A 24,061-nucleotide genomic window follows, 5' to 3' on the forward strand; every position below is an offset into this window, starting at 1 on the left:
AAAACTCGGAATTTTCGTTGAAAACAATAACAAAGGTCAGTGATGGAGAGAGATGAAAATTGATCGCAGGTGAAAAGGGAGGATTTCATGAGAATCGTGCGAGGGCTCCGATGCTTCTCGCTTTGGAATTCTGCGCCATGGCCGAGAGCGAAGAAAACAAGGAGTTTGGAATTTTTCGGCATCCGGAGATATTTTGGAATCGGCCGTGCCTCGAGAAATTCTCATTCCCCTCATGGCGTACACCATCGCGCGGCTCTTTTCCAAACGAAAGGGGTGTAGGTCGAAAATAGAACGCTCGACTAAATCATTCGCGTCAGGATCATGAACGATCGACCGACCACCGGAAGCCCCCTGCTCCACCGATCCAATTCCAAAAAACTCCATATTCATTGCGCACGATATCAAAGCATATACAATTTGTCACTCGCGATATAACGAACAAAGCCTAAAATTTTATCAAGTGACAAAAAAAAAAAAAATTATAGAAATTTTTATCAAATTCAGGAAATCAGCGCCTGACAATATTGCAGCGTCCGGATTCGATGGTACTGTCATTTCTCAATAGATAAGATCGAGACGCCAGAGTCATTATCGCAATGACTGATAGCTATATACACAAGTTGGAAAATTGATTTTCAACGTCGTGACGAGAATGGAGATAAAAATTGGAAAATTTAGTGAGAAAAGATCGAGGAACGTAAAATTTCCAAAGAAAAACTCCAAGTGGATTGAGAATATGTTTAGCATTTTAATTGCAGGAGTGGAGCTTGAGAGAAAATCAGATCCTGCGATAATTTGTCAATCCGGTCTGTTGGTATAGAAATATATAGTACAAAAGGAGAGGCTGCGCGCGTATGCAAAACTGCGCTGCTCGAGAGTATATTGGAATTCCTGAAATAAATGTTGCGCAGGGAGAGGAGATAAGGAGGAGGGAATTGAAATGTAAAACAGCGTAGGGCATAACAATGACGATTGTGGTGGTGGGGGGTGAAAGGGTGCAAGGGATTAGATTGAGAAAGGAAGAAAAGAGGGACGGGGCTGTGCAGGGGCGAGCTATATATATATATATATATATATAGTGAGATGAATAATAAAAAAAGTAGAGAAAATATTAGGGAAATAATTGGTAGAGGATGGACGCGTAGCACGGATGATTTCGGATGGTCCCGGTATAAGCAGAATTATGCACGTGTGTGTGTGTGTGTGTGTGTGTGGCAGTAGAACGGGGCCGTTGGTAGTGGTGAGGCAGGAGCGAATATGGTGGGAGGCCTCGATAAAAGTCAGTGGCAGACTGATTGTGATTCAGAGAGTGCCGGTGGACTGCGCTGGAAACTCGCGGACGCGCGTGTGTGTCTCCGTTTCTCTTCCTCTCTTTATTCCTATTATTTTTTCTTTATATTTTCCATCGAGAATTTTCCCTCGTCGTGGGACCACACTCTCGTGTTGGGTCTAGCTCGATCAAAAGTGGAGGAAGAGACTGGAAGACGCCGCGGAAAATATTGAAAGAAAAAAAGGGTCGGAGGGAAAACTGGCGAGAAGAGAGAGAGAGAGAGAGATTCGTGCACCAGGTGAAAAGGAGCGCGAATCGATAGTGTGGTGGCAAAGCTGATAATCCGAGGCCGAGGAAAAAAGTGTCCTGGAAGAGTCCTCGTCCCCTGTGAAGGAGAGAGCTTCCTCGAGAGAAACCTCCGGTCAAGCCCGAGGATCGAGAGAATTTCCAGTTGGATCCTAGTTGGGCGACCTTGAAAGTTCGCCAAGTCCGCGAGTGGCCGCAACAACAGTGTCGTGGAGGAAAATAGTTTGTTGATTTTGAAACGAGAGTGAAGCGCTCGAAGAGATTGCGACATGAGGAGAATTACTTCCGGAAGAGGCTGCAAGAATGTCCGGCTGCTCCTGGCACTCTTTTGCTTGTCCCATTTAGCCTGGGAATCCCATACTGCCCCTACACCCTCCACCATCTCGGAAACTGGCGCCATGGTGAGCCAACTTTATTATTTCATTCTCTGCGCGCTTGATTCCTCGAACAAAGCGACGACGTGAGAAATTTTCCATTATCGCTTCATCTTGGCAATCAGCTGCTTCGCCAAATTCCTTCCTTCGACCAATTGTCCTTCTGCTAATTGCTTTTATCATTGGTCAAACGCGCATTTATAATTATTTTCCTTGTCCGTTTATAGTTTTTACAATTAGCTGGTTCGACAAACTTTTGCAATTTCCAATCTACCGTTCTTGCTATAATTTATTGCATTTTGTACTTTTACACGAGCGTTTATTATTATCTCCGTCGTTCGTTTAATTTTAACAATTAGCTGCGCTTTGCCGAGCTCTTCGGTTCTGCAGCAATTTTAAAACAATCCTTGTTCCCGTAATTATTATTTATCGGTTACACGAATATTTATACAATAGTTTCTTGGTTTTTGCAATATCAGCTGGTTCGCGAAACTCGTGCTTGGAAGAATTTCGAGCCAATTGATTGTTCATTTTCGTAATGATTCTTATCAGTCAGAAGCGCACATATTTTAAGTATTCCCCTATTATCAGTTTGGTTTTAACAATTAACTGGTTAAAAACTTGCGATAGGAAGGCCAAAGCGATTGGTTTCTGCCGGAAAAGTGTAAAACTGGAACGTGTTTAAGAGTCGCACGTTCGAATATCGGTGAGGTCCAATGGGATGCTCGGACGAATCAGTGATAGAGGATAACAGCCAATGAGGTACGCGAGGGAAAAAATCTTGCAATGTGTCACGCGCGCGATATCACAGCAATACTCGAGTGTTTTTCTCTCGTTCGTTCGTACACGCGTGACTCTCGGAAATATACGCACCGATCACCGTTAACGCTGATTCTCCTAAAACCAGAATGGATTTTGCCTTCCGTTCGTATTTATCGCGCGTCCATCGCGGAACCAACCTAACCTTTACAAAGCGTACTGCCTGACCCAACTCAACCTAGCAAAACGAGTTTTTCCCGCTGGAATTAGCCGTCCTCGCGTCACTCGCTGGTCGATCGTAGCCAACTTTGGCATAAACTCGTTAAAACTCCACGTTTTTCAAGCTTCCTCTCGAGTTATCGTTCGGATGATTTCTGCAGAATTGGACGACGAGTCGTGCTTCGAGATAGGTGGCGCTGATACGATTTTTCTTCCCGACGTCCAATCAGGAACGTTTGACGATTGTCATCGGGACGTTTATTCGACACTTTGTTGTATATAGGAATGTGCGTGCAGAAGAAACCAAACGCGTTTATGCAAAATGTAGCAGGGAAAAATCTATTATCGCACCAACCGGTTGGCTCGACTCGGTTCGCTTAATGACGTAAGGTGGATTCCGTGACGTCATTCTGCACAGGCTGACAAAGTTCAGCCTCTGCCTCGTATATAAACGACTGTATTTCGTGGCCTTCGATCGATCGGAAGCACCACTCTCGAAACAAAAAGCAATCCAATCGTTTTAATATTTTTTGCAATATTTTGAAAAATGCATTCCCCCCACCACGTCGTTTGCCATCCGACTACCGAGCCAATCGTATATATATATATATATATATATATAATTATAAATTTCGTGAGCTCCCCCGCACTTTGAAACGAAGCACACGAGTCAGAGAATAACCGATGATACGCATCGCTCGACTCTGAAGCAATCACGATAACGCGATAATTATCTTTTAAAACAAACAACGACTCGAGATTGACTTTATTTTGGTGTTAAAGGAGCGCGCGAGCCCTTGCGTTTACGTGCTCCGACTCGACGTGGTTTGTTCAATGAAGAAAAGTCAATATTGAACTACATTTTCAAGCTTAATTATGCAACGAACCCTTATCAAGCAGTTTACAAACTATAAAGGCTAAAGAGATTCGAGTACATTATAGTAAAACACTGATAATGAGAATTTGGAAATTCACGAAATTGGACTCTGCTGATCAAGCGAAGATGTTTTCCTTGAATTTTCCGTCAATTCTCAAGCAGGCTCCGGGGTTAATCGTAAATTGGGTTAAGTGCATAATGCCTCGAGCAAGTAGTATAAGGATTACTGCATGCGCTAGGCACGTAGGCAGTGGAAATAGGATCACTCTGGTCAGACATCGCTTCGCCACGAATCTCTGCGCAAAATAAGAGGCAATTTTCCGTAGACTCTCGAGCCTTTTTCAGCGCATTCCAGGATCGGATCGATAAAGAGACTCTGACTCTCCTCGATCAGCAGCGATTCGTATCCTGCGGCCGGGCGAGTCGCCGAGTTTAAAGAGTGCACCTACAGGCGCGATGACGGGTTAGGTCGGAGAACCTCCCCGGCCGGATGTTCGCAATATTATATCTGAGAAACGCGAACACAGTGACTTGTTTCAGTGACCCTGATACACACAGTTCAATTAGAGGAGGGTCGAATCATCGTTTGCCGGGCCGGTTCCTAAGATCCGTTGACACGTTCAATTATTGGCTTGATAAGGACAAATTTTTTCCCAAACCCCCCCCCCCCCCCCACCCCCCTTAATCTCGTTCTTTTCTCGCGCAAACAAACACGCAGGGCCACGAGTCGCACATCCTCGTCCATTTTGCTCCCGACGCGGACGCACCTACTAGGAAATAGTAAATAATGTATGTGCTCGACACGGAAAAGCACGAGCGTTTGTAACGCGAATCGTTGGCCTTCGTCATCGGAGATCCGCAGTCGACACACGAATCGGCCGTCATCGGAATATTAACGATCGGCCATAGATGTATTCTTATCGTCTTTCGATTGCCGCGGATCCTTCGTTCCACTCGTCCTCACCATTTGGCATTCTTCCCTCTCCGAGTCGCTCGATCGTAAAAACTCCTTGTCGGACAACGTTATTCCCGCGCGCAACATCCAAATTAATTCCTTCCTATTCTCTCCACTCGAATTATTCCTAGACGACGTTGTGTACCACATGGCAATTCCTTCTACGAGATTTTTTCAACAATATATATATATATATATATATATATATAGATTGACGTGGATACGGCGTGTGTAAAAAAAGTGTCGTTTCTCGCACAATCCATATAAAAGAAAGATGCGAGCGTTTGATAAATCGTCGAGTCCCGTTAGTCACCGACCTTCCCCTGCAGTCACAGTACTTTAATCGCCTGGCAAAATTTTAATGAGAATTTTCGTGGAAAAGAATAAACTCGATGAGCTCACGTTGCGTGCGAGAGCATATACCATACACAGTGTTAAAGATTTTTTAGAGTTTCTCGGTTTAACGGAATATCGAGGAATGATCAAAAGTTTTAAATTTATAAAACGAAACAATAATTGGGTTGATTCGATTGTTTAATGCTTGAAGCGTGTGCGACTCGACTGTTTTTCCGTGTGTCAAAAGTATATATATATACAGTAGTTTGTAGAGTGGGGGGAATTACTTCGTGCTGGTAAATAAGGAAAGGTTGGGACGTGGAGGGGGACGAAAATTGAATTTGCAGTTTCACGCGATTGCAGGATTTAGGAGAATCAGGATATCCTAATTTATCAAACTCGGTAATTTAATGGACGCGACACGCTAATGCAATGTTGCAGATTTTTTTTTTTTTTTTACCGGTTTAACGGTGTTTTCGATGGGTTAATTGGACGCTACTCGAGTGATTAGCATCACGCGTCCAAGTGACTGTCGGATTTTTGTCGTTGCCTCGCGAAATCGCTGCTCCTTCGTGCTCCCAATGGTCGCGCTTGCGTCTTTACGCAACTGACACGTGAATCCGCACGTGCTACCGTCCTCGATTGCATAAGGATCGTCCGGAGACTCGTCGATCATCCAAATTTTTATCATCAACCTTTCAACGAACGCTCTCATCCGTTGTATTCTATAGAATCGTGTTTATTTTTTTTTTTTTTTCTATTATTTCTTAAACAAAGGTTAATTCTCTCGTATATAATTTATTTCATTGAGAAAAAAAATCACTCCGTGTTCGAGTATGAATCGTACATGTAATTTTCAATAAATCATCGATCGCGATTATAACGTACTTGTTTATGTGCACACATGCACGAATGGTTGATTCACCATTCGTTATAGCTATACGTATTCTTGTGATTCACACTCGGCTTATCGACCATCCATGCGGATCCGTTTCGACTTTGTTCGCTAGTCCGTTATGGCGGGTCAACGCACTTCCGGTCAAACGAAAATCCTCAGAATGTTCAGCGCGCAGCTTCCGAAAATTTCCCACGCATTAAACGCTGGATGAAAAATTTCTAGCCGCAAGATTGAAATATATTTTCTCGAGACCGATATGCCAGTTGGAAATTTGTGGTTTTAATATACACGTGTTATTCGCGCGTTATGGAGATTTCGCGAAACGAGAGAGATCGGTGAAAGGTACGTGCGAGGAATTTGGAAAAAAGCGACGCGCCTTCCGAGTAAACTGCTTAGCATTTTGCTAGGATAAGGATGGATTTCGAGCGAGGGACCTTGTTGATTCGTCGAAATCCTTCGAGATCTCCGAAAGATTCGCGCTCGGATCAGCGATGATCCGCTATCTGCAAACGAGGCGATGCGCGATAAACGGTTCAAACGGTTTCGGTATGGTACGAAGTTGCGGGTGCTGCATGGGCCGAGATTTGAATAAAATTCCGGCGTTGGCCCGATCGAAAGCTGATGGGTCACGTAAGGTCAGTTTCGGTCAAGAACCTGCTCGAGAGCTGGAGCGTGTTTTGCTCGTCTGGAAATTCGGCACCGAGGCGAGACTCTATTTATAACCCTGCGGACAGAAGGCGAAACGTCGAAAGCGCGATGGTGACACGTACATGGACGAGCATGTATATATATGTGTGAGAAAAATCGACTTTTGCTTCTCTCCGCAAGGTGCCAGAGACTGGAGAACCAGAAAAGAGCGATATTTGCGAACCACGACCATAAGACACTCGTTATAGTTAAGCGAATCGAATTGCGAAGGAGCTTTTTATTCGCCAACTTACGGAACGAATATAACGACCGAACGAAATCAACAAGAGCGACCGATATGATCAATCGAGCACGTCGTTTCCTCGACAATTGCCAAACCCACACACACACACACACACACACACACACAGACGCGCGGACACGGAGAGTCGACCGAGGGAGAAAAATTGGAGAAAAAGCTGCGAAGGCGAGTGGAAAAATATCGCGCTTGTTCGGACCGACCACTCGAGAGTGGAAGAATCGCGTTTGTCGTAACGGTATCGAAAGTGCGATAGAGTGGGAGAGGGGAGGGGGGGGGGGTGACTGGAATTAATTGGTAGCTAAGAAACGTACGTGCTGAATATGAGAAGAGGAGAGAGGATTGATGGAGCTAAATTACGCGGTGCGCTCCTAGCGTGAAAGAGTTGTGACGGCGTCAGGATGAGAGGGAGGAAAGAGGGGAGGGGGAGGGGGAAGTGGGTTATAGGAGCTGGCTCTACACGACGCGTCTCATCCTTGATCCATGTGGCCCCGTCAATTTCTCGCGGAGCAAATTGGCCGCAGCCCATGTTGGGGACGGAGCGTGAACCCGCGGAGCAGAAACGACGACAAAGAGCGAGAGGCGCGTATATCGCGAGTGCAACCGAGGAACGGAGAGAACACACCGAGAGAGATTATTGTGCGCTGGCACAAAGCAAACGCGCAGCCTGTGCTCCCTTTATATTCGAGAAACGTCTGGCAAAAGATGCGAGGGCGTGGAATACTAATGGCCTTTCCGTCGACAAAGACCTCTTCAAGGTCGGGGTCGTCGCTACTGCTGGCACTGATGCTCCCCGGCACTCGCCACTCGACACTTGGCATTTCTGCACAGAGACCCAACGACCACTCGTTCCCTGTGTATACCAATCTTCCAATAAGACTCTCTCTCTCTCTCTCTCTCTCTCCCTTTTTTCAACAGGACCTCTCGCTTTTATAACCTGGCAATCCTTTTTTCTTCAAGGTTCTCCAGGGTAAAATCGTATTGTTAATAATATTTTTGCAACGAGGAATGTTGGAATGGAGGATAATAATAATTAGCAAATTGTTGGTTTACTGCAAAGATTCGACTCGCTCTTTATCCGCCATTTTTAAACCTACGAAACGATAAATTTCTTTTCGCGCGGTTGTACAGAGACGCGGGAAAATATTATTGCTGTGATGAGATACGTATAAAATTCGTGGATTTTGGTAGTCGCGAGACCATTTGGCAACTCTCCACCAACCTCCGCTGAAATCTCTTAATTCTATAACAATAATCTTCTTTTCTTAGTCTCTCGTGGTAGAAAAATATTATTAATAATATATTGCAGTGTCGAGGAGAGCCTGCATCCTCGCGAGCTTTGTGCTGTTTGAAAGCATTTGGTTCGTGAGTCACGAAGACACGTGCATTTTGGAGCACGCGTATTCTGTACAAAGAAGGTTTGCAGTGGCTATAAAAGCGCACGGAGTATTCCTCGAAGCTTCCACCATCGACTAGACGCTTCATTATTTTCCGCAACTCTGGCCAAAGCGAGTGGAAGAATATAGCCGCGAGCTGTTATCGAAGATAACTGATAACATTCCGCAGATATGCACGATAATGCGTGGCGTAGACACTATTATACTCTTCTCAACTAAATTTAACGATAACGATGTTTCTTTTCTACCACAGAGTTATCTAATTTTCTTCTTGATCCAACATGGTTCTTGTTTCTTTTTTTCTAAAGAGAGCATTGAGTAGACAGGAGGCGGTAGTATATTGTTTTACGTGCAATGAAATTGGAGTACGTTTTGCATAATACGACGTAAGAACACGTGAAACACCCGACTGCTTTACCTGACGAAAGTGGTGGCTCGAGGAATATATCGGTTGACCCAGTTACCTCATTCAGCACCCCTGCACCTCTATCGCTGTATATAAAGCCTAGCATAGATATGGTCGAAGATTAATGATTAAGTAAGAACAGCCCTACGAGAATTAAAATCCTCCTCCCAACCGTTAATACACAGCCTTATATGCACTGTGACATGCAAAAATTTACTTCTTCTTTTTGACAAATTTATAACAATTTTACATTCGTTATTAACAAATTAGTAATTGAATTTAGATTCGTTAAAAATAGAAAGGTTAGTCTCTATAGTGGGAGAATCACAACGCATTAATAATATTAATTTTTCGAGTGATATTCTCGTGCTCGATGCTCTTGACCCTGAAGGGCGAAACGCTGGCTGTTTATTCAGACATAAATCTTTGATGTCGAGCTCGTTATACGAAAGGATCATGAGATGGTAAAATTCGGTAAATCAACCTGATGTACAAGCTCTCGCAGTGTATATTTAAGTCACCGCGAAAGAGATCTGCAAGTAAAATAAGAGACAACTCGCACACAAACACCAGTAGAACTGTGCTTTTCCATGTAGAGAGTTCAATATTAGTGTAGACGATGAAATAGTGGTCCGTAATTGGCCGAAATTTCTACTCGAGGCAAGATCCGGTATAATCGACGCGAGTTCCGACCATGTTTTTCCACCATTTTTTCACACGTACCCTCGTTATTACCTGCTAAAAAAAGTCTCCATTTTTCGTTGAAAAATTGGCAATACGTGCATGATGGTTGCAGGTGTGCTAACGAGTGGAGAAAAATGCTCGGAGAAATGTTTTCAACGGAGAGCGACGGGACATGCTCAAGGTCACGCGTGAAAACGTGAGATAAGGGCTTTCCATGGTGGCACGTGTTTGTTATGGACCACAAGCTGGCAGATATCGCAAATACGAAACGTCCGAGTCTCACGGCCACGAAGCTCGAGCGGAGTTTCCTGTGACGAGCGACTCGAACGAGACAAGGGTCCTTGGAACGCAGCACTCTGTCGCGATTACGAACGGTTTCATCGGTGGTCGAGTCACTATCCGCTTCGCAGAAAACTCTGCGTCTGATTCAGAGGCCGTCACCCCCCCCCCCCCCCCCTCCCTCCCATTAGAACTACGGCGAACATTGCACACTTGTACATTCCGCTACCATAGCGATAAACCCTGAAATCCGACAAAAAAACAGACTTGGAGATACACGGGCAACGAAAAAAAGTGGAAGAAAAATATTAAAAAACCATTACGATACGGTTTTAACGCGAACGTAACCTATAAACCGAGCGTGGACGTGTTAGTGCAAATACGTAACGGTAGGAGGCGCAAAAATGCAAAAATACTGATAAGAATAACAGCGGTAATAGACTTGCAAAAGCGTGATTCAATGAGGCAATGTAAAAGCTCACGGTAGAGCTTGATTATGAGCTTATCGCGAGACGCGTAGGTGCGTTAATAGAGACGCAGGAGGGGAATGAAAACGCGAGGTGGTGGGTTGGAGTAAGAGGCTCGGGAGGGAGAGGGGGGAGTGTCTCCGTTCCCGCGTCACACGTATATACGCACGTGCGTGGTACCCCGCTACGCTTTACGTTCATTCATAAAAATCCTCGCTTCCCAGAAGCTGCACGATTGCGAAATTTGTCCCGAGTCCTCTATACTGCTTAGGAAACGGAATCGTAAGCCTTTTTGTCGCCTCGCTCGCGATCGCCCAAGCGTGACTCATACGACACACAACGATTTATGAAACGGATGACAAATCTCCTTCCGAGACAACACTCTAAGGCTCCCGTTAATGCACCAACCAACTTCTCAGGATTTTTACATAGCGTAGAATCGCGTAATACGATCTGGCTTCTTCCAAAGCTGCAATAATTTCTAGAGAATAAAGGCACTTTGGTGGAATAACATTGAGAAAGAAGAGAGGATTTCTCCAAGGTTATGATTCGTATATTCTCGGAATGAGCTTCGATCGAGAGGGAGAAAGTGCGAGTAAAGGAGAGAAAGAGATGCGTATAAAAAGGGAATACAAATATCCAATGAGTGTGTTTGAGGTTATGTTTAGGTCAGTCCCCCCAAATGTGTCATCTGCGCAACGCGTGCCCGGCCAATGCGCGGGAATCTCTTCTTTACCGACCAGATACGCTTTCCCCTCGATTTTCGGCAAAGTTTCTCGCGATAAAACAGGCCTAAAATCCCAGAGAGTGAATGAACGATCAACGACACGCGATTTAACGAAATTCGCCTTGCGCTATTTATCGCGCGCGCGATATCTGGATTCCAGCGGTTGCTTATTAACATTTTCTATCAATGCGGAAGGTCCAGCAGCGGGCCATCATTTCGCATTAAACCTCGTGGATGGAGGATGACTCATTCATGAAATGACGCTCCGTCTGCGCATCGCGCGCGCAATTTCCTACGAATTGGGTATAATGATGATCTCCCATATTTTCCTACGCCATTGCAGCATCCTTATAAACGACAAATAGATTTCTCCGTTTGCCAGCATCCTCTCTCGGTTAGGGACTTCCGGTGGAAGCAAGATTCGCAAAAGTCAATGATTTCTCGAGCGATATTTTTCTGAAATGACGGATCGTCGCGAAAGAGCGTTTATCTAGTGGCTAAAGAGGATGAGAGTGATTAGGACGCGTGCAAAGGCTCTTTCGCGAGTTTACACTTGGATAAGGAAGGTTCCTATCTTTAGTCACTTATCCTTCGGTACTCAATAAAGACTCAAGGTCACCGTAATATGTCACACTCAAACAATGAGCGAGCACGAGCCTTTTCTATGCTTTTTTCACAATGCGATCGTTTTACCTTGGGAGCGTAAATAAATCTTCATACACTGCAGATATGACAATAATCTCGAAAGCACGCCGATGTAAAATTTAACGTCGATTGTGCTCGGTCAACATTTAAACGGATTTTTTACACTCCGTCCCATTTTCCCTCGTTAAATCGTTAAACTTCGATCTAACAGTTTCTCTCTCTTTCTCTCTCTCTTATTCTCAACAGAGGTATCTTTCTCAATTCGGCTACCTGCCACCGGCCAATCCAGCGAGTAGCGGAATCCTTTCGGAGGAGACGATGGTGAAGGCGATCACAGAGTTTCAAGCATTCGCAGGTCTCAACGTGACCGGTAAGTATCCAATGATTCGTATAAGCAATTGACTTTTTTCCCACCTCGGATGATTAGCAAGAAGGGGATTTACAAATTTCGTTCGGTCTCACGTAATTCCATTACGAGTCCGCGAAGAGGCGCAATTATCCATTTTCGTCGGTGCTTTAGCTCGACCTTGTCAGTTCGCCTGCTAAAACGTTCGCGGATTAACGGACAGCAGTAGTGTGGATGTTTGCCGATCGTGAATCACCCAGAATGCAATGAGTGCATTTATTCAGCGTCGCGTGCACGTGACTCACAAATATATATATATATATATATATACACATTCAGATGTAATAATGGTGCACCGAATTATGGGGATAAAGTCAAATTGCTAGTATATCCAAGCCAGGTTCCAAAAGTCACCAGGTAGTTCTCGGTAGTGAAAAACGTCGGTTATTAACGGACAATGCCTGCAATTGGGACCACAAAACATGTGGCGTGTGCAACGTTCAATTACAAACAAATGTGTCCATGTAATCGATTGATCCAACGCTTCTCACGGTTCCAATTAGAGTTTATTTTTAGAAACAAAAATTGCTTGAATAAAAAAGACCTTCGTATAAGTAGAAACAAAATATTTTTTATCGTTGCATCAAATCAAGGTTCGAGCATGGCAAACGACACTCTTGGGCTCGCCATCTTCTTGCTTGAATATCATCCCCCCCCCCCCCCCCCACCCTCTACTCTGTTTCAATAACGATCGAGTGCACTCTCGAACGTCTGGAACACTGAAGGACCACCGGACACTCACGTAGCGCAGAGTCCACGAAGAAGAACGAAGCTCCGGTGGGCCTCGAGAGGCAGAACGAGTCTAGCCAGTGGAAAAAGAAAGTGAGACACCGACAAAGGATCATTTGACTGTGAGACGTATAGGCGAAGCAGCTCGTTGAACAAACCTTCCTCAATGGTACTGTCAAGGTCCTAGCCTTGACACCAGGGATCGAGAAACTCGTCAAACTGGACTTTTGCTAATAATGGAGTCGTTCTAACGGAAAACATGGATGCACCGATGATAAAAATTCCGTACGTCTTCTATATATATATATATATATATATATATGTATAGAAGAGCCAAGATTTCGACTGGAGAGATTTTTACGAGTGAAAAATGCGTGGACGTTGGCTGGCAGAAATTATACGGGGCACGATAAAATCATGGAAGATAATAATGAAAAGTGGGTCCCCTCCTTTGGATGATGATATGCTCGAGTCTGAGTCAGAGTTCGATGAAATCGGAAGTTACTATATACTGGCGCTACAAGAATGACTCATCGTGCCAACTATCGATGCACTTGCTTCGAGCCTCGTTTAAAGTCCGAAATCCACAATATTCTTTTTTTTTTTTTTTTTTTAATGGCGATCCACGATAAAGGATAATTGTTTATTTATTTGTTTTTCTATTATCTTTGCAAAAGAGCAATCGTTGTTACGGGAGACGTCATTGCGATTTCTCATCGTTTATAACGATCAGCAGGAATCTTTAGCTCTGCAATTTCATCGATAATATACTCGTATCCTGGATAATAATAAGCTAACAGTGATAGATGGACATTGATTTATAATAGTGTCTGCACAATATCGACTTTTTTTCCTCGAAAATATTAATACCACGTAAATGCTACGTATTTGCAACGTTCGAGGCAAGGACTCCCCTTTAAAAATGCTAAATTTCTAACGGGAAAATGTAAGGACGAAGATTCCCCTCCGTCGAGTTACATCACAAGCTGCGATACCAAATTGATGATACGTAATGCCAATAAAAGTATCGAACGAGTGGAAGATATAAAAAATGATGCAAGGTAAATTTAGTATTGTTCGCGAAAGAGTGGTTTATATATTATTGTCGCACGATCGTTAAAAGACAAAGCGACTGGGAACATCGAAGCGAACGGCTAATCGTCGCGTTGAAAATGCATTTTCGTGGAAAGAAAATGAAATAATGAATAATACTGGGAATCATAGAAATTCCAAAGTCCTGAGTGTTTGCAGGCTGATGAGCCAAAATCGATTGTTGAAATAGCGATGAATTATGGTCGACGATACGTATAATGAGCACGCATGTATATAAGAAATGTTTTTTGTTTTGTTTGCAGGAATTTTGGACAACGACACGGTGACCCTCATGTCTTCCCCTCGATGCGGTGTCAAGGACAAAGTTGGTGCCAGTTCCGATGGGAGATCAAAGAGATACGCGTTGCAAGGTAGGAAGAGAATCGCCCTAAAGCTCCTTTTCTCTCCAGTCATGACACGGTACACGTGCTATTTATTACGCTGCGACGTTGGTTACACAAGAATTATCGCAACGTTGCTCTCTTATTTACCGAATCATTCTTTAGTAACCGGTTACTGCATAGCGCAAGTACATCCACGCCAGGCCGCACCGCGCGTTAACCATAATAGCGAATCGCTCGCTTCTGGTATTAACGGACGCTTCTCCAAATTACGCTTTTCCTGTGCTTTTCATTGAACGAAAAGAAACATCTTTATTCTCTACAAACATCGCCCGGTTATTTCCTGTATAAAACGCTACTGAATCTCCTTCCTGGTAAATATTGCCAAATTACGAAGAACGTTGACGTAAAACTGACGAGAAGAACGATTTTAAAACATGGAAAACAGATTTCTGCTCTTGATTCATTATTATGCAATTATGGAAAAAGAAGTTTTTAGTTTTCTTTCGGAGATATAGAGTTATCGATCCATCCGTTTCTTACCAGGCGAATCAGTTTGGCTCTCCGAAGAGACGTGCCGATCGAAATCGATAAATTGGAACGCGAAAGTGTAACAGATTTATTCGAGTGAGTCGGTGATGTAACTGGCTTGTACGAGCGAGCGATCGATTATCTAATCAGTCGGAACAATCTGTCGAAATTTGTCGTGTCTAAATATACGGAAAATATCAATTACTATGGGTATTCACTCTGCTACCTTTTTAATCTTATTTATTTAGAAAAAAGCAAACACGAATCGTGAAAAATCTAGTCGATCGTTTTCAATCGAGCAATCTTGCGAAACGGTGTATATATACCGTTTGAAAAATACTCCCTCGATTTATCTCGTGGAATGGTCGGACGCACAGTAGAGAAATTATTTGTACTTCCTGCCTAATTAACATTGCGGGTCACCGATATAAAAGCATTTGGATTAAACGGATCGTGCACATCGGTAACGTATTTGCTTTGTCGCTCAATCCCGTTGCGTTTCGAGATCACACATGCGCGGTACACTATATATATATATATACGATACCAAACAATAAAAAGCTGTAGAAACCAGAGCGTCACTATCGTGAGGTTCGAGAAAAGACCAACCGAAGTAGATAGAGAAATTTAGAGAGTCAGACGCGAGTGGAAGCGGTTCGAAAAATTGTCAAGCAACGGATTACAGATCGATTAACAATTTTTCCAGTAGAAATAGACTTAGAAATGGAGGTTGATGGGAAATTAACCGTGACACTGAACCTGGTTCGAAGGTCCGAATGTACGGGATCAACGATGCACGCTTCCTATAAAAACGCGTGAATATATAGAAAAGTAAATATCGCAGGCGCGATCGAGATGGAAAAGTTGGAACGAGAGTCGGTTGCGCTCTTATCTGCGCGGCATCTGTCTTTGCAATTGGAACGCCAACGCTCGCGTCTCTCGCGTGCCGTTGTCCATTAAAGCTGCGCGTATAAGCAGCGCGAAAAAATATAATACCGAGGGAGGATGTCATCTCCGCCAATGATAAGCCGTCTTTTGTCAACGGCAATACATGTGTGTGTGTGTGTGTGTGTGTGTGTACTCGAGATGCAACTGATTCTCGACGAATGGGTCAATAAGTTGCGTAACGAGTAAAGAAGAGAAGAGCACAACGCTAATTGTCAAGGAGCGCGAGTATTATATACGCGAGACGCAACATCGCGTATATCGTTCCGCCTCCCATCCAGAACTCGCTGTAACACGCGAGGCGTCGATATTTTTAGAGGTGCAATCGCAACAAACACGAGCTACCGCGCACGGAACGCTTCAGGAAGTTCCGCAAAACTTTACACAACGCATTGTTGAAACCGGATGTGGATACGCTACACCGATGGAAAATATCACGGCAAAATGGTTGGAGCTCTATGATATATATATATAGGAATGTCGAATAACGTGGGTCGCAAAGGTTGTCGGATTTTTGGCGCGAAAATATAACCGGAAGCACTCTCGGTCTGGTCGTACAACGGGAGGCTGTCGCAACTCTATGGTGAATTTGCGTTTTTCTCTCGCAGGTTCCAGATGGAGAGTGAAAGACCTCACGTACAAGATCAGCAAGTACCCGAGGAACCTGAACAAAGAGACGGTCGACAAGGAAATCTCGAAAGCGTTCAAAGTTTGGTCCAGCGCGACCGATCTCACTTTCACCCCTAAGAAGTCTGGCCAGGTATTCTTTTGCTAACTGCGAGATTTGCTCGAGGAGAAAAGATGGGAGAAAGTTTTGATGCTCGAACCAGGCGATTTCTTCCGCAGGTCCACATCGAGATAAGATTCGAGACTGGAGAACACGGGGATGGCGACCCTTTCGATGGCCCGGGTGGTACCTTGGCTCACGCCTATTTTCCGGTTTACGGTGGGGACGCTCATTTCGACGACGCTGAACAATGGACGGCCAATAGTTACCGTGGAACGAACCTTTTTCAAGTTGCAGCCCACGAGTTTGGTCATTCCCTCGGGCTGAGTCACAGCGACATGAAATCAGCCCTGATGGCCCCTTTCTATCGTGGCTACCAGCCCCACTTTGAACTTGACGAGGATGATATTGAAGGTATCACGGTAAGTGGATAAATAAATAAATCATTGTTCTTCTTCTCTCGTAGAATCTAAAAGAATGTTCGAAATACAATTTTGTTCTCTTCGACAGGCTTTGTACGGTCGCAAGAGCAGGGGCAGTGGATCGAGTCCTGGAGTTCACGTGGCTAAAACAACAACCACTCCACCCAGTGTGCAGGATCCTGAACTGTGCATGGACCCCAAGGTCGACACTATGTTCAATTCCGCCGAAGGTGCCACTTACGTGTTCAAAGGTAAGCTCTTCGAGGTCTCGTCTCGACCAGTCTTCTCACCTTAATATAACAATAATACAAACATGTTTTCCTTCCGCACAGGTCAACACTACTGGAAACTCACCGACACTGCTATCGAATCTGGTTATCCGAAACTCATCTCGAGCTCGTGGAAAGGACTTCCGGGAAATATCGACGCTGCCTTTACCTACAAGAATGGAAAGACTTACTTCTTCAAGGTGCAAACATTTCTCTGCACGATAATTGAGATTCGTCCAAGCGGAAGGAGTATAATAATAATACAACGAATGTGTGTTTCAGGGATCGAAATACTGGAGGTACATCGGCAAGCGCATGGACGGTAATTATCCGAAAGAGATCAGCGATGGTTTCACCGGAGTTCCGGATAACATCGACGCGGTTACCGTTTGGACCGGAAACGGCAAGATTTACTTTTACAAAGGAACGAAATTCTGGCGTTTCGATCCTGCTCAATCGCCACCTGTGAAGAATACCTATCCGAAATTGATTTCCAATTGGGAAGGAGTTCCCGATAACGTTGACGCGGCTCTAACATATCACGGATACACATACTTCTTCAAGAACAACGCGTATTACAGATTCAACGATCGAACCTTTTCCGTAAGTATTTTTTTCCATCAGCACTTTGCACACTAAAGTCTTCGGTGTGTGAAAGCATGAGGAATGAAATGGACAATTTGGATGACCTTTCAGGTGGATTATGCCGAGCCTGCATTCCCAAGAGCGACGGCCTACTGGTGGTTCGGCTGTAAATCCGCCAGCAAAGGGACGATAGGAGGAGGTAATGTTCCTTCTTGGTTTGACTATGCTGACGAAACCGAGGATCGGTATCCCTTTTCCAATCTGGACAACGGTGATGAACCGGTGAAAGAAGGTCACGACGACCCTGACGAGGTCGATCGCGATCGTGCGAACGACGAGAATGAAGCCGATGTAGGCGACATCATTTTAGACGCAGGTACTAAGGCTTTCGGCAATTCTGTCTGACACTGCTTCGATCCACTCCTAAAGCTACCACCCACTGTTAAAAACCCTAAAAATGGACCAGCGGGGAGAGTATCGAACGACTCGATCATTGTTCGATCGATCAAATTTCTCAACATGGATCTGTAAATAGACGCTCGTTGTCCTTTGTAAATATTTAGCAATAAAGAAAAACGACGAGTCTATCCTAACGCAATATATACATATATAAATACACATATAGATAAGATTGTAAATAAATCTTTGCTGAAATACAAACTTTGTATATAGCATATAGTATCTCTTAGTTTGATAATCTCCGAGGGTTTATTATATGTACACGTGTATATAACAGTGGGTAATTGCTGTGGTTGAATCGCTTCCCCTCGTGGAACCGATGGCTTAAAGTGTGTAGAAAGCAAGACAGAAAATTATACGAAAGCTCCGAATCCTCCTCGGTGTAAAAAAATTACACCTGGCTACTACGTACTTAGGGCTGAGTCTATCGCAGATTACAATGCAACTATATATATGTAGCACAGCGTTCTCCAAATTACACGCGACGATTTACGAGAAATATTGTACAGCTGCTATAACAAAGTAGAAGAATAAATTTTGTACCCTGAAGACGGTACGACGAGGAGCACGTGACTCGGCGAGCTGCGGTGGCTCTTCCGGATTAATAAAACGCATACTTGAGCGCGCTGACAATAACGCCCAAATGTGATGCAACGTGCGCAGCGTGGTATAATAAGCGATTAATTTTGTAGGCCGAATCGAGCAGCAGCAGCGGCAATTCGCATGACGAAATCCCAGCTTTCCCGGAATAATTTTGCAAAGAGCCGTGCAACAGTATTCTCCAGACCCTTGATTCTCGCGACGAATAGTAAAAGATAGGAATAAACGCGCAAAAGTTGTATCTTGATCTGCGATGGACTGCGAATCGATCGACGTAACTGCTTAGGGATTATTGATTCGGCCAGAATAATTAACGCGGTTCTACTCACTGTACTCACTCATAGCTGTAGTTTTGCTACTAACGTAACTAACGCTAATCACCATTAACTCGCTTCTCCTCCTCTTCTTCTTCTTCATCATCATCTTCTTCTTCTTCTTCTTCTTCTTCTTCTTCAAGAATACTCCCCCCCCCCCCCAACACGTGTGTGAGTATACATATATGGAGACGAGCTTAACGTTACTTTAGAGAGTATATACAGATATATTGGTTTGCATAATGAAATACGGACTCACACACCGACACACGATCACGACTAACCGATTAACGAAGAATGCATAATTCCATTTACCTTTAATTCGTCATTTGTGATTATCCACGGTACGCCATGGCACGACTCGGTATTCTCGTTACATCATGCTCTACCTTCGCTATCAATTTGCGGAAGACGCAAACAACTGATAAAAACGACGAATAATTGCGAATTTTCTCCGAAGCAGCTCTCCGTTCCCTCTCATGCTTTCTGTCCTTCTCAGTTATACATGTAATATCTCTCTCAGCCTCACTCGAACTTTTATGTGAACAGTCCTTCATAGTCCTCGTTTACTCGTAAAAGCCCGGAGTGCCTACTAGCCAGGAAACATGCATGATTTTTTAGCCAATTTTTCCTTTTAATTAGCCTATATTGATTAAATGAAGAAGAAAAAACATAGTTATTTAGCAATGGATATAATATATAGCTATCCATAGTGTCGTCAAAGTACCATCGTCACCGTATCCAGTCTGGAAAAGAGTAAATATTCTAGAAATAAGAACGTTTCTATATTTCATTTATCTTATTATTATTATTGTTATTACTCAGTATTTGTTTGTTTGTTCTTTTATACTTTCCAAACGCTGCATTTGAATGCTGCAGCACGGCTACGGTTACGCAAGCTAATTTTTCTGTGTTTTCTGAACTTTCCTCGCTATTTTATTCTCTCTTTCTCTGTCCTATATACATATATATATATATATATATATATATACGATACGTCTCGAGTACAAAGCTACACTCGTCTGGAATTAATCGCATTTTTCTCATTCCTCGCTTTAATACTTATCGCACGCTTTCCCCTCCTCTGACGTATATCAGAAAATCTTTCATTCATCAAAATGTAGTCTCGTCAGTTTTTTTGGTCTTAAGAAAAATTGCCTGCATGGATTTGTATTTTAATTTTAGAATTTCTTATCTAACCCATTGGCACTCTGTCAAATGCACTGTAAAATCTCATACAGATCCATGCACTCGGGGTTTGACGATTTGGAGCACCCGTTAGATTTATTTTTGCACATTACAAAAGCCGACAAAAAAGTTCAGCAAGCTTTTCTTTTCACGAGAATAACCGAAGCTTCGGTATCGTCGTTCGCTTGTAATTTATTTATTGCTTCGCTTAGCTGCAAACTATTCAGTCTTGCTCAACTTTCTTGTCGGCGATTCGTGGTCTTTCACAACACGAGGGCTTGCAAGGAAAATCGTGTATACGAAAAGTGTACACTGGAGTATTTAAAAAAACAAAAAAAAGAAAGAAAATCAAATGAAAATATGATTGCATGGTTTGAAATTGGCGCAAGGCGGTTTGAGTTGTTTGGAACTTGATCTAATATAATAGACTAATAGAGTATATAATATAGAAAAGACTCCCTTCTAACAGGCACAACTCTACAAAAACTCTCCACGACCCTTAATAACGTAACGTAATCTCATCCAAAGTTTTTCAACCCTTCCCAATTAATACTCTCCACTGTGTGTTTTTAGTTTTGTTCGAACCTTCACTCTTTTACTCACTCGCACGTGTTTTTTATCCTCTTACAGTTTATTCTAGTGTGTGTATTTTTTATTTTTGCACGAGAGCACTCTTAAGTTTTCAGCGAAACAGCATTTATACTCGTTTCACTTATATTGATTTATTCATTAGCAGAACGGCATGTTGCATTTTTACTTTTTATTATTTCCATAATCCCTCCAATTATTATTCTTAATAAAGATATGCTGGAAATAGTAATCGCATTTTATGAAGAAAAGAAATATTAGCTTTTTGGTAACGACCTCAGATGAGTATTTAAATCGATATTCTCCGTTGGTAAATGTATTATCGTGGAAAATTGAATGGCATAGATCAATTGATTCTCAAAGCAATGCTATTTCCATGCGCTTCCACCTTTTAGCCAAGTAGAAATTTCAATCAAAGTTATCGGTCGCTCTACATACCTATACACATAATCATTTTCATTATCCTTGTCATTCACTCGTTTGATTTTTAATTTACGATTCGCACAACATCGCCGAACCTGCATATAGTAATTTCCTATGATTATCGACCGATAACTCTTTTGCAGCGAGTAATATTTATAATTTGGAATATAGAAAAGTAACCCATCCGTTTTTCTTCGTCCTCTGTTAAATTTCACCATGCATAAGTCAAAATTGACCGAGTAGTCGTTCTTTCGCTTTGCACTATGTAGTTTATCCTCAAGAACGACGAGAAAAAGGAGTGTTGGTTTTAAAAAGAATATTTTCGCTTCTCGAATGAAAGAAGAAATTAGCAATTGACTTTTATTCAAGATTGAAGCGATATATTTTCATGAAAACCGACATTGTACTTTTTTTTAACGTTCGGCACGCATTCTTCTCTCCCGGTTGAACCACGTCCAAGTAGAAAAAAAGAGAAGAAAGAAGAAAGTGTGGTGTGTTTTGATCGGGCTATAATAAGGTAGAGCTGAACTGGGGAAGCTTGGATACTAGTTTTGAAGAGACGGGAGTAACAACGCGAAGGGGATAGATGAAAATTAATCGGGGGAAAACATATTTACAGAGTACACCTTCCGTTTCGGATCGCACCGATTCGGACAAAAGTGAGTAGTCGGGAGCGACCCACGGTCAATACACGTGCCAAACCGATCACAAGCCAAATAAGTTCCAAACAACGACGAGCCAACGGTTGTGAGAGTATTCCATATTTAAATTGCGCGCCCTTGACGAATCTTGCAAGGGGCGAACGCGATTGGTCGCTCGTAAGCCCTCGCGCGGTGAGCCAGCCAATCCAGTTACGTCGTTGGCTTAGCAACGAATTAAGCCACATTTCCATGAAAACCCAAACAGGAGGAACTGACGAACAGCTAGTGACGTCATCGAATCAAGGCGCCGGTAACTACGCTGCAACCATCTCTGCCACGAGAACGGACAAGTGGGGATTTTTACTTAGCATAATCACAGTAATTATCGCAAGGTTCCTCGTCGCTACGTGAAAGGCAATTTCCAATTGGCGAGATACGCACAACGCTGGAAAATACATCAAAAGAGTTTCGACCTATCGACTCGCTCGTCTTCTTGTCGAAACGCACGCACACACCTAAACACACACACACACACACACACACACCGTACCGTACTACTGCCTGGTGGTTCTCATATAGTCATCTTTTAGTCCAATTTTACGAAGAACCACACTCTCCTCAATCACCTGTCGTGTATGAACTGGCTTAGTCGGCAAACCTGTTAAGCGATATCAATAATAGCTTTGATAAGAGTCCCGGTTCATTGGGATTCGTTGTGGTTACGCTATGGAATTTTTCTCCGACTAAAAAACAAGCTATAATTGTACTCTTATATACGTGTGTGTATACATATATACCTATAGCTGTTTGTCCAGTTGGCGGGAAATTTGAAGAAGCGCAGGGCGCGATAATTATCCTGCCACGAGATTGGTCGAGATCGCGATATCGAAGAACAGGTTTATGAAACTGAGGACCTTTTCGTATGAAATGTGATGATAATTAACTTTTTATGTCTATCCTATAAGTATTTTAGATATGTAACTTGTATATTCTTATATATATCTATAGGCTACGCGCGAAGTTGAAAGCATTTAAAGTCCATTTATATTGGAATCTTTTTACTATTCGCTTGATATAATTTGTATATTTTCCTTCTAAATTTACTGCATAAGTTTCCTTTTCTAAGCAATATTGGTCCAAAGTAGCAGATACGATGAAAAGTTTCTACAATATGCAAATCTCTGCGTTGCGATTATACGAAAATAAATTTATATACCAAAAGTACATGATTAATATACCGCATAAGTAATCATTTACATTGGCAAACAGGAAGGATTTGTAAAAAATGATAGTTATGTAAAACGATTTAACATAAGTGTTATAGAGTTATATCATAACTCAAGATGCTTGATTGGTTTGTAATAGCTGTTTGCAATGCGAGATCCTCGCGACTTGTTGGGTATTATTATAGTAGTACATTTAATAATTATAATTACAATGAGAACTCTATAATTCTTATGATATATGTATTTTTACCAGTTTATACTATATAGTTTATAGCGTATATAGCTGTTATTATGCGTGCAAGTGCCTTAAAAATATTTTTGTAATTATATATATTATTAAAACATACCGAATCGAGTAATATTGCAAACTACTTCAATGCAGCTTGTTATAAAAACCTCTAATTTTTCAAAAACATTTTACAAGATAGTTTTTCTATTACATGATTATTATATTATACTAATGAAAAAATACCAGTGACTATGTAGTTAATTGATTAAACATTATACGAGCAATTAACGCTTTGTAAAGTATAGTATTTCATTAAAAAATATTTTTTCTAATGTGTAAAAATCATTATACGATTTGTAGATATTAACCGTTTTCTTTTTTACAAATGTATCTTATAATTACCTTCGTGAACAGAACCTCAAGTAAAATAAGCTAGTACTTAATTATAAACTAAATTTCCGGCTTTTCAAAATAAAAACATAAGAGAAACTCTAAGTAGGCCTTGTGCTATATTAGTCAACATCTGGACAAAAATATCTATAGAATATACATCCTAACAGAAATTCTTTGTTAACCCCTTTTTAAAGTTTTACTTCTCGAAATAAGACATACTATGAACGTTTTCAAGTATTTGTAAACAATACTTTATCACCCTGCTTAATTTGCTCATTAGTTTTTAAATGAAAAGTGCAAGGCCTTGTTACATATCGCTGCTAAGAACTAAACTTGCCATGTTAGCATTGTGTTTGGCTATTTTAAAAAAAACCTCCACTGTAATATATTTTTCATTGTCATAAACAT

The 24,061-nt window shown here is 42.4% G+C and overlaps 1 protein-coding gene across 4 annotated transcripts; it reads left to right on the top strand.

Moving 5' to 3' along the window:
- The first annotated feature begins 1,318 nt into the window (after positions 1-1,318).
- Mmp1 (Matrix metalloproteinase 1) lies at positions 1,319-24,042 on the top strand. 4 transcript variants are annotated; one of them, XM_066744939.1, is made up of 10 exons: positions 1,319-1,977; positions 11,792-11,915; positions 14,036-14,143; positions 16,198-16,349; positions 16,436-16,738; positions 16,827-16,989; positions 17,071-17,207; positions 17,290-17,610; positions 17,704-17,968; positions 22,071-24,042. In XM_066744939.1, exons 1-10 carry the CDS (start codon positions 1,846-1,848, stop codon positions 22,214-22,216), a joined length of 1,851 nt encoding a protein of 616 aa, XP_066601036.1. In that variant the 5' UTR covers positions 1,319-1,845; the 3' UTR covers positions 22,217-24,042. The 4 variants fall into 4 exon arrangements, with proteins under 4 accessions (XP_066601036.1, XP_066601038.1, XP_066601037.1 ...); XM_066744941.1 differs by having other exon boundaries at positions 17,704-17,791; positions 22,071-24,041; XM_066744940.1 differs by having other exon boundaries at positions 21,784-22,213.
- Positions 24,043-24,061: the final 19 nt, after the last annotated feature.

This window comes from Prorops nasuta, unplaced genomic scaffold (assembly GCF_024137725.1).
Source record: "Prorops nasuta isolate Cenicafe-Biocafe unplaced genomic scaffold, Cenicafe_Pnas_1.2 PNAS00053, whole genome shotgun sequence".
NCBI classification, from domain to species: domain Eukaryota; kingdom Metazoa; phylum Arthropoda; class Insecta; order Hymenoptera; family Bethylidae; genus Prorops; species Prorops nasuta.

What these genes read in the sequence shown, in the direction of transcription:
- Mmp1 (XM_066744939.1), top strand. Translation starts at nt 1,846, where the DNA reads ATGAGGAGAATTACTTCCGGAAGAGGCTGCAAGAATGTCCGGCTGCTC. An exon ending in AAAGAGATACGCGTTGCAAG is followed by an intron (nt 14,144 to 16,197) that starts GTAGGAAGAGAA and finishes TTTCTCTCGCAG; the next exon opens with GTTCCAGATGGAGAGTGAAA. An exon ending in CCCCTAAGAAGTCTGGCCAG is followed by an intron (nt 16,350 to 16,435) that starts GTATTCTTTTGC and finishes TTTCTTCCGCAG; the next exon opens with GTCCACATCGAGATAAGATT.